The 15,858-nt window shown below is 40.8% G+C and overlaps 1 protein-coding gene across 7 annotated transcripts in view; it reads right to left on the bottom strand.

The window, feature by feature from the left end:
- The window catches only part of LOC143038142 (marginal zone B- and B1-cell-specific protein-like), a 55,944-nt gene that overhangs the window by 8,230 nt on the left and 31,856 nt on the right, over nucleotides 1-15,858 (bottom strand). For all 7 annotated transcript variants that reach the window (XM_076207157.1, XM_076207158.1, XM_076207155.1 and 4 more), the window contains exons 3-5: nucleotides 5,729-5,838; nucleotides 5,452-5,556; nucleotides 1,525-1,629 (exon numbers count right to left, since the gene is read on the bottom strand). In XM_076207157.1, the coding sequence (XP_076063272.1) occupies nucleotides 1,525-1,629; nucleotides 5,452-5,556; nucleotides 5,729-5,838 (320 nt within the window). The remainder of the gene's footprint in view (nucleotides 1-1,524; nucleotides 1,630-5,451; nucleotides 5,557-5,728; nucleotides 5,839-15,858) is intronic.

Raw genomic sequence — 15,858 nt, 5'->3', positions numbered from 1 at the left:
CCAGTTGGAACTCAATTTTTACATGGTCACTTTTTCCTACTAGGCAAAGGTAGTTCAAGGAGCTGATGATGTGGGAGTGTCATCTCTTACCTGGGTCAGTTCCTTTACCCACTGGGTCACTGTGTTCTCCACTGCTATATTCAACAGGGTATCTACCCAGGAACCTGTTTTACCACTTGCTTACCATTCCTCCCAGTTAATCTAACCACAATTAAAATCTCCATTGTGGACTATGTTGCTACTTTGTTCAATACTTTTCTTTAGGAAGAGAGCTGTATGCAATAACATTTCTTATTGGATACAGCTCTCTTCCTAAAGAAAAATATCAGTTGTTTTTTGCTGATGTTGTGCTTGTGGCTGGGTCAGAGGACGGTCTGACACAGTTTGTGACAATTTGGGAAGGTATGTGATAGGAGGAATTTGAGAGTAGATGTGGGGAAACCAAGGTGATGAGACTTACAAGGGAAGAGGGTGGCAGTGAATTAGATTAAGTCTTAAAGGAGAGACGCTGGAGGAAGTGGATAGTTTTCAATATTTAGGGTCACATGTAACAGGGAATGGAGGAGTGGGGGTGGAGGTAAACTGTAGAATAAGGGAAGCAAATCTCTTGTGGGAGTGAAAAGTATCATTAACAATAGATATCTGGGAATGAATACAAAGAGAAGACTGCATGAAGGGGTGATTGTATATATGACACTGCATGACCTATTATCCTTTACTACTGTCCTCATGTATCTTTCCTTCATAAAGTCTTTCATCCATTCTAGTAGTTTGCCACACACTTGGAATTTAAGATAGGGAGAAATCAAATGTGCTTGAGATGAAGTGTTTTAAGAAGTATTGTGGGTGTTATGAAGATGGATAGAGTGAGAAATGAGGAGGGGAGGAAGAGAGTGAGGGTGGAAAGGGAGCTGGTAGATAGTAGATGAAAGAATACTAGGATATTTTGGGCACATAGAGTGAATGAAGAAAGAGTAGCAAAAAGAGTGAGGAAGACAGAAGTGGATGGAGTGAACCTGAGGGGAAGATCAAGAATAAGATTCATGGATGGGGTGAAGAGATCTTTGAGTAAAAATTAAATATCTGTTAAGCAGGGAAGGGAAGGGAGGAGGCAAGAGATAGGTGTGAGTGGGAAATGGCTGTGATTAAAATACAAATTGACATGGGCTGAAGGGATTTCTCCTTGTCTTCTGTTTTTGTAAATGGGGACCAGGGGAGAGGATCATATGAAGCAGCTGGCTCTGCTGTGGATGAAATTTATAGGGATATTATTCTGTTTCATAAATCATTTTGAATAGATAAAGACAGGAAGTCACCATATAATGAAGTGACAAGGGTAAACTACATCTAGATGTGGTTAAATGGGAAATTGTTTATGATCTTTGTGTGCATTTTGACTTGGCCACACACCCTTAAATAGGAGAAAGGGTCTTGAGCACATAAATACTTAGAGAATCAAGCACACTTATTTAAAAAATAACCTATCATAAAAAGTTAACAACGTAAAAATGATAACTGCCTTACCGACATAGATATTTAGACAGTCCCTCTGAATCACTGAGCCATGTCTTGTACAGAGTCATTTCATCTGGAGCTTCTGAGAGAAGTTCATCACACATGTCCTGTAATCTTTTAGGAAATAAAATTATTTTACATTAATGTCATCTGAATTAATAACAAAGATAAATACATGGTTGTAGAAGAGAAGCAAGCATTCACAGATTGGTTACAAAATTGGACAAGAGAATCATATGAGAGGTACAAATAAAAGAAAAAGAGACAAAGCATAAGACAAAGCAGGCAAAGAGGAGAGCAGATGTGAAATGGGGGTAAGAGTATGACAGAAAATATTGAAAGTAATAAAAAGTTGTTTTGGAAGGAAATTAAGAGAGGAAGAGGAGGTGAATCAAATAGAGAAGAAAAGGTAAAAGGTGCAGATGCATTAATGGAAGAGACAGCAGTAAGAGGAAGATGGGCAGATTATTTTAGGGAGTTGCTAAATGTGAAGGAGGATAGGGAGGGAAAGGTAGTTGCAGTGGGAAACGCTAAAAAATTACAGTGATGAATGAGGAAAATGGAAGAGAAATACGGAAATATGAGGTGAAAGCAATTATTAAAATGATGAGAGCAGGTAAGGCACCGGGTGGGATGGGTGTCATGTGGAGTGTCTGAAAAAGGGAGGTGCGGTGATGGTGGACTGGCTGGTGAGGTTGTTTAATGTTTGTCTAAAAGAGGATAGAGTGCTAAAGGACTGGAGGAGTGCCTGTATAGTTCCACTTCACAAAAGAAAAGGGGACAAGTGTGAGCATTGTCATTTCAGAGGGTCAGTTTGTTATGTGTAGTTGGGAAGACTTATAGGGTTTTGATTGAAAGGATTAGGGGAGGAATAGAGAGAGTAATTGGTAAGGAACAGTGTGGGTTTAGGAAACCTAGGAGTTGCGTGGATCAGATTTTTGTTGTAAGGCAGATATGTGAGAAAGCTTTAGGAAACGGTAAGGATGTTTTTTGGGCTTTTATGGATTTGGAAAAGGCATATGACAGAGTAGACAGGAAGGCACTGTGGGAAGTACACTAAAAATGTAGCATAATGGCGTTTAGAAAAAGTAAAAAATAAGATATCTGGAAGATATAGAATTGGTGAAAAGGAAGTTAAGAAAGAGGGATCCGAAAAAGACCTGGGAGTGATCATCACAAAAGATGTCCCCTCACAAACATATGAACAAGATTGTTGGCAAAACCTACAACTTACTAAGAGTAATAAAAATGTCTTTTACCTACTTGGATGTATACATACATACATATACCAAGGCTTTTTTCCCCTTACAAGGGAGGTAGCCAAAAAGGAAAAGGCATAAAATCATTCCCACCCATTCCATCCCTGAATACATTCCACATCCCTCCACCCTCCCTCTTATCTTAGCACCTCCTGGATGACGGGTCATCCCTGCACCTTATCAAATGCCCTGGGTCAGAAGCAGTGTCGCAAGACACAGCACATCCACAGCAAGGCCGCTTCATTAAATTGGCGACCCCCCCCTCTCTGTCCCCCCTTGCATAAAAGGAGAAGACGGGGAGAAATCCCTTTGGGCTGCATCAAATTTTGATCACACATACTCATCCCCTATACCCCCGCCCATTCCACCTCATGCAATCACAACATCATCCATACGAGTATACAACCATTCTCCATTCACCCGTCTTCTATCCTCTCCCGTCCTTCCTCAACAGACATTCCCCTCTTCCCCAAAGCCCCCTTCACCCATCCATCCACCTCATCCTAGGACGTCCCTTCATGTTCACTCCCTCCACATCTGCCTTCCATACCTCTTTTACTAGTCTTTCTTCACTCATTCTTTCCATGTGTCCAAACTATCCTAATACTCTTTCATCAACCCTATCTCCCAATTCCCTTTCCACCCCTGTTCTCCTCCTCACCTCCTCATTTCTCACTCTATCTAGCCTAGTAACCCCCATCATACTTCTCAGACACCTCATCTCAAACACATTCAAACTCCTTCTCTCTTCCTCTCTTATGTTCCATGTTTCTGCCCCATACAGTGCTGTTGGCACAATCACTCCTTCATACAGTCTCCTCTTAGCATCCATTCTCAAATGTCTATTCCTCATTACACTTTTAACTCCACCAAGGCATTTACTCGCTTCTCTCAATCTACATTCTACCTCCACTTTCACTCCACCTTTCCCTGCCACATTTGCACCCAAGTATCTAAAACTATCCACTTCCTCCAGTCGCTCTCCCTTAATGCTCACTTCCAGTCTACTGCCACTTTCACCCCTTGTACATCTCATCACCTTACTTTTACCCACATTTATCTTCAGCTTTCTTCTATCACACTAGACACAATGATAAGGCCTAAATTGGAGTACACAGTGACACTGCAGTCACCCCATACAAAAAAGAATATAAAGAAGATTGAGAGAATCCAGACAGCAGCTACGAGGATGGCCCTAGAACCATCAAAACTATCATATGGAGAAAGACTGTTAAAATTGGTGTTGCTGACTCTGGAACAGAGGAGAGAATGAGGTGACTTGTTGACCATCTATAGAATTATGAAGGGCATGGAAGTCCTTAACAAAGAAGACTTACTAAATTGGGATAAAAGAAACACAAGAGGACATGGAAAGAAGTTTAAAAAGGACAATTATAGAGGGGACCTGAAAAAGAACAGCTTTCCCCACAGAGTGGTGGATGTATGGAACACACTGGATGAAAAAACAGTGTGTGCAAAAATAATACAAGAATTTTAGAGCAAACTATATATGGAGATACAAAGACAGGACACCACAAGCTTAGCTCCCCTTTCACGTAAGATACAACTAGGTAAATACTTGATTTGTGGGTGTAGTGATGGCCTATATAATGCAGTCTAAGAGATTTACCTTGATTATCATGTTGAAGAAGTTTTGTTAGATGACTTGTTTTTCTAAAATTAAAGATGTTCACAGCATTACAGGTGGTCTAGGACTGTTACCACTAAGTTCTAAAGTATGTCCAACCACGTAAGGGAATGAGCATTTAGGTCACCTACCAAAATGCATCTTTGGGTGTTCAGGGGTTATAGTAGTAGGGTATATACTTGGGATGTTCATGCTGAGACAATGTACATGTTTGTGATATAAATTTTCTTGTGCTTATATGGTCTGTATTTCCAATTTCCATAATCTTATGCATTGTTGTTCATACACCTGTACATAAACACTATCTACATACCAAGAACATTTTCCCCCTTATAAGAGAGGTAGCCATGTTAATGGCACATACTCAATTCCACCCATTCCACCCCCCTCCTCCCTCTCACCTTAGCGTCTCATGGATCACAGGTCATCCCTGTATCATCTATACACAGCCGATGCCCACTCATCCCTATCTCCTGCCTTCTACCTTGCTTAACAGACATTCGCCTCTTTCTCGATGCCCCCTTCACCCCATTTTATCCTTGCTTGTCCCTTCAAATTCACTCCCTCCACACCTCTTTTACTAATCTTCCTTCACTAAGTCTTAAAGTAAGTCTTAAAGGAGAGGCTAGAAATGGATAGCTTTAGGTATTTGGGGTTGTATGTGGCAGGAAAGGGAGTGTAAATAGAGGTAGATTGTAGAATGAGAGAAGCATGTAAATGCTTACGAGGCTTAAAAAGTGTCATGAGAAATAGGCATTTAGGAATGGATGCAGAGGAGATTGTATGAAGGGGTGATTGTGCAGATGGCTTTGTATGGGGCATAGAATTGGAATTTAAGAGAAGCAGAGAGGAAAAGTTTGAATGCGTTTGAGATTAAATGTCTGAGAAGTATGGTTGGGGTTACTTGGTTGGATAGAGTGATAAATGAGATGAGGAGGAGAATGGGAGTAGAAAAGGAGATGACAGATAGGGCTGATGAAAGGGTATTGGGATGGTTTGCACAAATAAACACAATAAATAAATACTTACCTGTGGTCCCAAAGTGAATCATACTCCACTTCCCCTTCAGAAGTCTCCACCTCTGATCCTGGTCCTGAGAGTCTTTCCACGCCATCTACAATTTTGATCCCATAGCTGAAATGACCATTAAGGATATACATTGAAAATCAGATATATTATAAATCAAGTTTGCAAGGTGAACACAATTTCAAGATCTATGACATCTAGAAAAAAAAAAAAAAAATGAAACAGCAATGTTTACACTATAATGCAAAATTATGGAAGACAAGCATTAAAATCATCTTACCCTTCCCAAGAGTCATCACACACGCCTTCCAAAGCCTCAATCACCTCTGGTTCCGATAATTTCTTGACTCTGGACAAGATGCTGTGTCCTTGTCCTAAAGCATCTGAAAACTGGAAAATAATATACATACAACAAGTGGTAACAATATTGGTAACACTATGTTCTCTTATGAAAACTGTAAAGCTGATGCACATACTCTATTTCCTTCACATGAGATTAGTAACTGATTACTTTTATCAACAGTTCTGTTTGTTTTAATCACATACTGCAAAATCTCCCATACTTGGAAATATACAACAGTAGAAATTTACATTTTTGTTTTACTAAGGTTTTGTCATGCATATAAGCAATCCATGACTGATTTACTCTTTACTGGGGTGATTGTGCCAACAACACTGTATGGGGCAGAGACTTGGAATTCAAAAGAGGCAGAAAAGAGAAGTTTAAATGTGTTTGAGATGAAGTTTCTAAGAAGTATTGTAAGGGTTACAAGTTGGATAGTGTGAGAAATGAGGTAAGGAGGAGAGCAGGGGAGGAAAAGGAGTAGGCAGATAGGGATGATGAGAGAGTATTGGGATGGTTTGCGCACATAAAAAGAATGAGTGAAGAAATGTGGTGGGGAAGGGAGGAGTAGAGGTGGAGGTAGAATGTAGAGTGAGAGAAGCAAGTAAATGCCTTGGGGGATTAAAAAGTGTAATGAGAAATAGAAATTTGGAAATGGATGCTAAGAGGAGATTGTGTGAAGGAGTGATTGTGCCAACACCACTGTATGGGGCAGAAACATGGAACATAAGAGTTTAAATGTGTTTAAGATGAAGTTTGAGAAGTATGGTAGAGGTTACTAGGCTGGATAGAGTGAGAAACAAGGTAAGGAGCAGAGTGGGGTGGAAATGGAGTTGGGATATAGGGTTGATGAAAGAGTATTGGGATGGTTTGGACACATGGAAAGAATGAGTGAAGGAAGATTAGTAAAAGAGGTGTAGAAGGCAGAGGTGGAAGGAGTGAACATGTGGGGGCAACTAAGGATAAGATGATCATAGATGGTTCTACAAAAAGTCTCAAAGCTGTTTTACTACATAATGGGAATCAGTATCCATCCCTGCTTATAACATACTTGGTACATATGAAGGAAGAATATGACAATGTAAAAAGGCTTCTTGAGAAGGTAAACTATGATGAGTTTAAATGGGATGTTTATTTGGGAGCCTGCACAACAAGCTTTTGACAAGTTGAAAGATAAACTTACTATTTCTCCAGTTCTCATATTTCCTGATTATGATAAAGAGTTCATTCTTTGAACTGATGCATCTGATGTAGGGTTAGGAGGCGTACTGATGCAAGAGAGAGATGGAAAATTGAATCCAATAGCTTTCACATCAAGACTCAGTAGTAATGCAGAAACTACTCCATTACAAAAACAAAAACATTAGCAGTGATATATTCACTAGAGAGTTTTAGAAATATGATACTGGGATATCCAATCAGAGTGTGGACTCATCATACAGCTATCCAGAACTTATTCAAATGTAAGAATCTTTGGGGCAGATTAGCCAGGTGGTTTACTACACTTCAGTGTTATGAGGTTAAATTTAAATATATTCCAGGTAGAATGTTGCAACAGATGCACTATCAAGGAATATTAGCCCACCAATGTCAGGGTTGATCAATTTCATCTGCAGTGTTAATGAATTAGTAACATTAAATGAGGAAATTATAATAAGAGAACAAAGAAAAGACTAAGGAAAAAGTAGTCCAGAATTTGATGAACCCATGAGGTATTTCTCCCAAACTACCAAAGGGGTATAGGATAGAGGAATTTCATTTGAACCATGGACTTTTGTATAAAAAACATTTGTAGGTGGGAAAGATATTTCTAGGGGCCCAGTGAACCAGGTGGTAATTCCACAAACTCTTGTACAAGAGGTATTGAAATTACATGAAATTCTCACCCAGGAAAGAGGCGAGAAGAAAGGGACGGGGAGAGGGACTAGGCATCCTTCTCCTTGTAGCCCCAAGGGGCAATTTCCTAAAACGAAAAGGAAAGGCATAAGGGGTGCTGGAGGGCCTCGGGCCAGCACCCTAAGGTTTGGGTCTTTTAATGTGCGTGGATGTGGTACAGATGAGAGTAAAAGGGAAGAGATAGGTAGTATGTTTGTGAGAAGAAAGTTGGATGTGTTGGCTTTGAGTGAAACTAAGTTGAAAGGGAAGGGTGAGTGTATGTTTGGGAGTGTAAGTGGGAGGTTATCAGGAGTGAAGAGAGGGCGAGGGAGGGAATGGGTGGCTATTCTAGTAAGTGAGGAGATAGGTAAAGGGGTAGTGGAGTGGAAGGAGGTTTCCTCAAGGATAATGTGGATGAAGGTGAAACTGGGAAAGGAGATGTGGGTCTTTGTAAGTGCATATGGGCCGGGCAGTGAGAAGAGCATGGAAGAAAGGGAGGCCTTTTGGATAGATTTAAATGAGTGCATAGAGGGTTTAGGAAGAAATGTCAATGTAATAGTACTGGGAGACCTTAATGCTAGAGTGGGAAATGGTCCAATCGATGGAGTGGTTGGGAAGTGTGGAGTTCCAGGAAAGAATCGTAGTGGAGAGTTGATGGTGGAAATGTGTCTAGAAAGAGAGTTGATGATAGCAAATACAGTGTTTCGGAAGAAAGTCAAGCATAAGTACACATGGGAGAGGGTGGTGGAGGGAAGGGTGGTAGATAGAGCGCTAATGGATTATGTAGTGGTAAATAGGATTATGATAGGAAGAGTTAAGGATGTACATGTGCTAAGGGGAGAGGGTGGGGGAATATCAGATCATTTTTTGGTGGAAGGTAAGCTGAGAGTGGAGGATAGATGGAGAAGGGGGAAAGGGACAAAAGGTAGGGAGGTTCTTAGAGTGAACTCCTTGAATGAAAAGGAAAAGGAGAAGGAGTACGAAAAGAAGCTGAAGGAGGAGTGGGAGGGAGTAAAGGATAGAGCAGAGATGGGTGTGGAGGAGGAATGGGGATGGTTCAAGGAGGGAGTCTTAAAGTGTGCAAGGATGGTGTGTGGAACAAGAAGGACAGGGGGAAATAGAAGAAAGGGTAGTGAATGGTGGGATGAGGAAACAAAGAAGGTTGTAGAAGAGAAGAAGCGAGCATTCACAGATTGGTTACAAAAGAGGACAGGGGAGTCATATGAGACGTACAAAGAAAAGAAAAGAGAAATAAAGCAAAAGGTAAAGGAGGCAAAGAGGAGAGCAGATGTGAAATGGGGTAGGAGTATGACAGAAAATTTTGAAAGTAATAAAAAGATGTTTTGGAAAGAAATTAAGAGAGGAAGAGGAGGCGAATCAAGTAGGGAAGAAAAGGTAAATAGTGCAGATGGAGAGTTGATAATGGAAGAAATGGCAGTGAGGGGAAGATGGGCAGAATATTTTAGGGAGTTGCTGAATGTGAAGGAGGATAGGGAAGGAAAGATAGCTGCAGTGGGAAATACGAAGAAAATGAGAGTGATGAGTGAGGAGAATGGAGGAGAAATAAGGAAGGATGAGGTGAAGGTAGTTGTAAAGATGATGAAAGCAGGTAAGGCACCTGGTCTGGATGGATGTCATGCAGAATGTCTGAAAAAGGGAGGTTCAGTGATGGTGGACTGGTTGGTGAGGTTATTTAATGTTTGCTGGAGAGAGGGTAGAGTACCGGAGGACTGGAGTAGTGCCTGTATAGTTCCTCTTTACAAGGGAAAAGGGGACAAGTGTGAATGTAGTAGTTTCAGAGGGATTAGCCTGTTGAGTGTAGTAGGGAAGGCTTATGGGAGAATCTTAATTGAGAGGATTAGGAGAGGAACAGAAGGAGTAATTGGTGAGGAACAGTGTGGATTTAGGACGGGTAGAGATTGTGTAGATCAGATCTTTGTGGTAAGACAGATATGTGAGAAAGCTATAGGAAAGGGGAAGGATGTTTTTTGGGCTTTTATGGATCTGGAAAAGGCTTATGATAGGGTAGACAGAAAGGCACTGTGGGAGGTTATGCAGATTTATGGGATAGGAGGAAAGCTTTTGGGAGCTGTCAAGAGTTTTTATGTGAGTAGTAGAGCATGTGTTAGGATTAGAAATGGAGAGAGTGAGTGGTTTGAAGTAAAGGTGGGACTTCGTCAAGGATGCGTTATGTCGCCCTGGCTGTTCAACTTATACATGGATGGGGTGGTGCGAGAGGTGAATGCTAGGGTAGTGAGTCAGGGATTGGAGATGGTTAAAGAAAATGGAGAAAAGTGGGAGGTGAGCCAGCTGTTGTTTGTGGACGACACTGCGCTTGTGGCAGGGTCAGAGGAGGGATTGAGGAAGCTGGTGGCAGAGTTTGGGAGAGTATGTGATAGAAGAAAGCTAAAGATAAATGTGGGTAAAAGTAAGGTGATGAGATGTACAAGGGGTGAAAGTGGCAGTAGACTGGAAGTGAACATTAAGGGAGAGCGACTGGAGGAAGTGGATAGTTTTAGATACTTGGGTGCAAGTGTAGCAGGAAAAGGTGGAGTGAAGGTGGAGGTAGAATGTAGATTGAGAGAAGCGAGTAAATGCCTTGGTGGTTTAAAGAGTGTAATGAGAAATAGACATTTGGGAATGGATGCGAAGAGGAGACTGTATGAAGGAGTGATTGTGCCAACAGCACTGTATGGGGCAGAAACGTGGAACATAAGAGAAGAAGAGAGAAGGAGTTTGAATGTGTTTGAGATGAGGTGTCTGAGAAGTATGGTGGGGGTTACTAGGCTGGATAGAGTGAGAAATGAGGAGGTGAGGAGGAGAACAGGGGTGAAAAAGGATTTGGGAGATAGGGTTGATGAAAGAATATTAGGATGGTTTGGACACATGGAAAGAATGAGTGAAGAAAGACTAGTAAAAGAGGTATGGAAGGCAGATGTGGAGGGAGTGAACATGAGGGGACGTCCTAGGATGAGGTGGATGGATGGGGTGAAGGGGGCTTTGGGGAAGAGGGGAATGTCTGTTGAGGAAGGAAGGGAGAGGACGGAAGACAGAGGTGAGTGGAGAATGGTTGTATGTGGATGATGTTGTGACTGCATGAGGAGGAGTGGGCGGGGGGATGGGGTAGTATGTGCGAGTAAATTTTGACGCAGCCCGAAGGGATTTCTCCCCGTCCTCGCCTTATATGCAAAGGGGGACGGAGAGGGGGGGTCGCCGATTAAATGAAGTGGCCTTGCTGTGGATGTACTGTGTCTTGCGACACTGCTTCTGACCCAGGGCGGTGGGCAGGGTGCAGGGATGACCCGTCATCCAGGAGGTGCTCAGATGAGAGGAAGGGTGGGAGGGGTGTGGAGTGTATTTAGGGATGAAATGGGTGGGAGTGTTTTTATGCCTTTCCCTTTTTGGCTACCTCCCTTGGAAGGGGGAAAAAGCCTTGGTATATGTATGTATGTACAACTTAAATACTTTTAGCCAGGTATGAAGACATTTATGCACATATAGAAAATAGCTTGAAATGTGCTGAGGTAAAAGGAAATACACTTAAACATGCTCCTATGCTATCATACCCCATTCTGCAGAAACCTTGGGAAGGAGTTCACTTGCATACACTGGAGTTACCTATGTCTGAAAATCTGAAAATGGATATATTTGTTGCCATTGATTATCTTTCAAGATTTTGAATTTTACAACCCATACCAAATAAGAGAGCTGAAACAACTGCTTCAGTAATTTATAATCAAATAATCTGTAATTTCCCTTCTAAGATCTTAGTTTTAGACAATGGTACTAAATTTAACAACAAAATCTTGGAAGAATCATGTAGATTCTCTAAGATAATGTTAATATTCAAGTGAATCATCCTCAAAGCAATGGAGTTGTACAAAGGTTAAATAAGAAAATTCTCAATTGTCTTAGAGGTTTGATAAGTCCACATAGTATAACTTGGGATAATTGGATTCCTTGTGTTAAATGTGCACTTAACAACCAAATTAATACAGCTACAGGTGAAACTCCACACTATATTATCTACGGGGAAGACAAAATTCTCCCATATGAAATCTTGATTCCATAACCAAAGCCAGTGTATAATATAGTTGATTACATCTCAAATAGGATACATACATTTCAAGCCAAAGAGTTATGGAACACATGAAAAATTATACACAAAACTGGAGAACGCACCAACACTATGGGGAAGAGGGGAATATCTGTTGAGGAAGGACGGGAGAGGACAGAAGACAGGGGTGAATGGAGAATGGTTGTATATGGATGATGTAATGCATGAGGTGGAATGGGCGGGGGGATGGGGGGTGAGGTAGTATGTGTGAGCAAAATTTGATGCAGCCCAAAGGGATTTCTCCCCATCTTCTCCTTTTATGCATGGGGGGACGGAGAGGGGGGGTCGCCGATTTAATGAAGCGGCCTTGCTGTGGATGTGCTGTGTCTTGCGACACTGCTTCTGACCCAGGGCAGTGGACAAGGTGCAGGGATGACCCGTCATCCAGGAGGTGCTAAGATAAGAGGGAGGGTGGAGGGGTGTGGAGTGTATTCAGGGATGGAATGGTTGGGAATGATTTTATGCCTTTTCCTTTTTGGCCACCTCCCTTGTAAGGGGGAAAAAGCCTTGGTATATGTATGTATGTAGAAAGAATACATACATATACCATGTATGTATGTACATATATGTATACAGACGCTCCTCTACTAACGTTCATTCGTTTTACGTTTTTTCGATTTTACGTTTGAATTGACTGTAAAAAAAATTGTAAAAAAAAAAAAAAAAAAAAAAAAAAAAAAAATTGAGTGAATTTTTTAGTTTAGCGCGCTCTCCGTAGTTCAAACGATACTTATGCATGATGCTGCGTCCATTGTTTACATGGCACAAACGACAGACTGAACGTGCCTTGACTCCTCCTCCTCCCCCTCCTCCTCCACCATCTCAATTTATGTTGCTTGAATTTAATTTATTTGAAATTAATGTTATTATTTTACAATGTTATGTGTATAATTAATGATTTAGGGGTGTTTTATAAGATACAGTAATAGAATTTACGGATGTATGGTACAGTAACAACTTACGTTCGGCCGTTCGGAACGTAACTAAAACGTAAGTTGAGGAGCGTCTGTATACATATACCATGTATGTATGTAGAAAGAATACAAACAGCACCAACTGTCTCCAAATTAACATATGAACAAAGATTGTCCAAATTGGAACTACCAACTCTGGAACAAAGAAGAGAAAGACAAGATCTACTGATTATTTATAGAATCATGAAAGGAATGGAAATCCTTGATAGGAGTGATTTATTAAAATGGGACAATGGAAAAACAAGAGGACATGAAAAGAAACTCCAAAAGGATAACTATAGAAGAGATCTGAAAAAAAAAAAAAAAAAAGCTTCCTTCATAGAGTGGTGGATACCTGGAATAAATTAGATAAGGAAACAGTGTGTGCAAACACTATCCAAGATTTTAAGAAAAAACTTGATGCTGAAAGATACAAAGAGTGGTCACCACAAGCATAGCTCCCTTCTCGTATAATACAACTGAGTAAAGTCCAAAAGATGAATAAGCAACAACACAAAATAGCACATAAAATAGAATTACAAATAGGAGATTTGGTCATGACTAAAATGCATACAATTAGTAATAAACTTTCACCAAGATACCCAGGTCCATATAGAATAATTGATTTTACAGGTGGAAATAAATACAACATCTCACATTTAGAAACTAGGGAAGTGTCATTTAGACATGTAGATGATTTAAAAAGGACTAGGATAGAACTTGATAATGATGATACTTGTGACACTGAGGACTGTAAATCAACTCTTTTTGAGGGAGAAGAAACACCATGTATACAATCGAGTGGGGAAACTTTGAGTTCTGATGAGTATCAGGAATATGTATAGTCTCATGTATGAATTGCATATTAATCCAAAAAAAATTTACAGACAAGACTGGATTTATAATATTGATATATGTATGGTGCATGCCTGAGAATGGAAACCTGTGTGATCTGGAGGCTTGGTCTGTCATGAAGACCTGGAGCTTTGCCAATGTATAACACCATTAAGTATTGTAAGATTATGTTTTTTTATGTTTTATGAAGCATTGAAAAATTCTTGTAAAGCTTCACTAGTATGTGTCAATTGTTTGCTACATCTTCATGAGCTCTTAAGTTAGAATTAGTTGATTGTACTATCTCAGTCTCTGATTACTGTGAAATACATGCTGGCACACTCTCCACTATTGCTAACACCCTTAATACTGTGCATATAACACAGGGGAACACTTTTTCAGTAACTTTGAGTTGCATTGGATATTTTAACAGATTTTGAAAGAGTTTTAGGCGCTGATTTCAAATCTGAAATTAGTTTTTCTCTACAAGCTCTAGTTTGTATGCAATTTGAGGTTAATGAAATTGTACATATGTGAACTTGCGTAAACCATGTATAAGCATTTTAACGTCCATATATATAGATAGCTTCTAATATTTTGATCATTCTTCTTTTGTTTCAGTTCAAACATGGCTTCCAGAATGAGACATCATTGCAGAAACAAGCCTGATGCCTTCTGCTACATATGTGGATGCTACACACTCAATCGTCAGAGACGTAACATATCCTCGTTCGTCAAGCGTGCCTACAAGGCATATTTTGAAGTTCATCTTGGTGATCAAGACAAGCAATGGGCTCCTCATGTTGTGTGCCACAATTGTGAGGAAATGCTTCGAGACTGGACCAAAGGAAAACGCAAAGGTCTGCCTTTTGGAGTTCCAATGATTTGGCGCGAACCCACCAACCATGTAACTGACTGTTATTTCTGCATGGTAAACACAACGGGTGTTGGGAAGAAAAACCGACATAAGATTACGTATCCGAACATTCCCTCAGCTATTCGGCCTGTTCCGCACTCTGAAGAAGTACCTGTTCCAGTTTTCAAAGGCTTGCCTTCATTGGACGATAAAGACATTGGACATGATACAAGCCAGCAAGACAGTTGTGACAGTGAATTGTCAGAAAAGTGTTCACAATCGGAGGACTGTTCTTCAGACACTGAACCTTTCCCCGTCCCTAAGCCTCTTCCCCAGGCTGAACTGAATGATTTAGTGCGGGATTTAGGTCTTTCAAAGAAAGCAGCAGAGCTTTTGGCATCAAGATTACAAGGCAGAAATCTTGTTGATCACTCTGTTAAAGTATCATATTTCAGAAAGCGTGACCAGCTTTTTGTGACCTTCTTTTCAAAAGACAGACAGTTTGTTTACTGCCATGACATCCCAGGGCTTCTCAAAGAACTGGGTGTACCTTACTATAGTCCTGCTGAATGGAGACTCTTTTTAGACAGTTCAAAACGCAGTCTAAAGTGTGTTCTTTTACATAATGGCAATGTTTATGGAGCAGTACCTGTCGGTCACTCAGTGCATTTGCGGGAAGACTATGATGATATGAGAATGGTCATGGACTTATTAAAGTATCATGAGCACAATTGGATAATTTGTGTAGACTTAAAGATGGTCAACTTTCTTCTTGGACAACAGAAAGGTTTCACCAAGTTTCCATGTTTCCTCTGTATGTGGGACAGCCGAGCACGAGACAGACATTGGGTCCAGAAGGACTGGCCTATTCGTGACACCCTTGAAGCAGGCATGCCAAATATCATACAAGACCCAATTGTAAACAGAGATAAGATCATCTTTCCTCCTCTTCACATCAAATTAGGTTTGATGAAACAATTTGTCAAGGCACTGGAAACCGAAGGTGAATGTTTCCAACACATCATCACAGCTTTACCAGGGTTATCATTTGAGAAGATCAAAGCAGGCGTGTTTGATGGCCCACAGATTCGAACCCTAATTCGTGATGATCAGTTTGTTGCTAAGATGACCGCTTTAGAAAGGGCAGCATGGTTATCCTTTGTGGCAGTCGTTCAGAACTTCCTTGGAAACAATAAGGCGGAGAACTACAGTGAACTTGTGAACAGAATGCTCCTCGCTTTTCGTGATCTCGGGTGCAACATGAGCATCAAGCTTCATTTTTTGAACAGCCACCTTGATCAGTTCCCTGACAACCTGGGGGCTGTGAGTGACGAACAAGGAGAACGATTCCACCAAGACCTAAAGATCATGGAAGAACGCTACCAAGGGCGCTGGGACAAAAGTATGATGGCTGACTACTGCTGGAGCATTA

Source organism: Oratosquilla oratoria, chromosome 23 (assembly GCF_046742065.1).
Source record: "Oratosquilla oratoria isolate Oo_2021 chromosome 23, ASM4674206v1, whole genome shotgun sequence".
In the NCBI taxonomy this organism is placed as follows: Eukaryota; Metazoa; Arthropoda; class Malacostraca; order Stomatopoda; family Squillidae; genus Oratosquilla; species Oratosquilla oratoria.
Note: the sequence above shows the minus strand (reverse complement) of the source record. Positions and strands in the feature narration are given on the sequence as shown.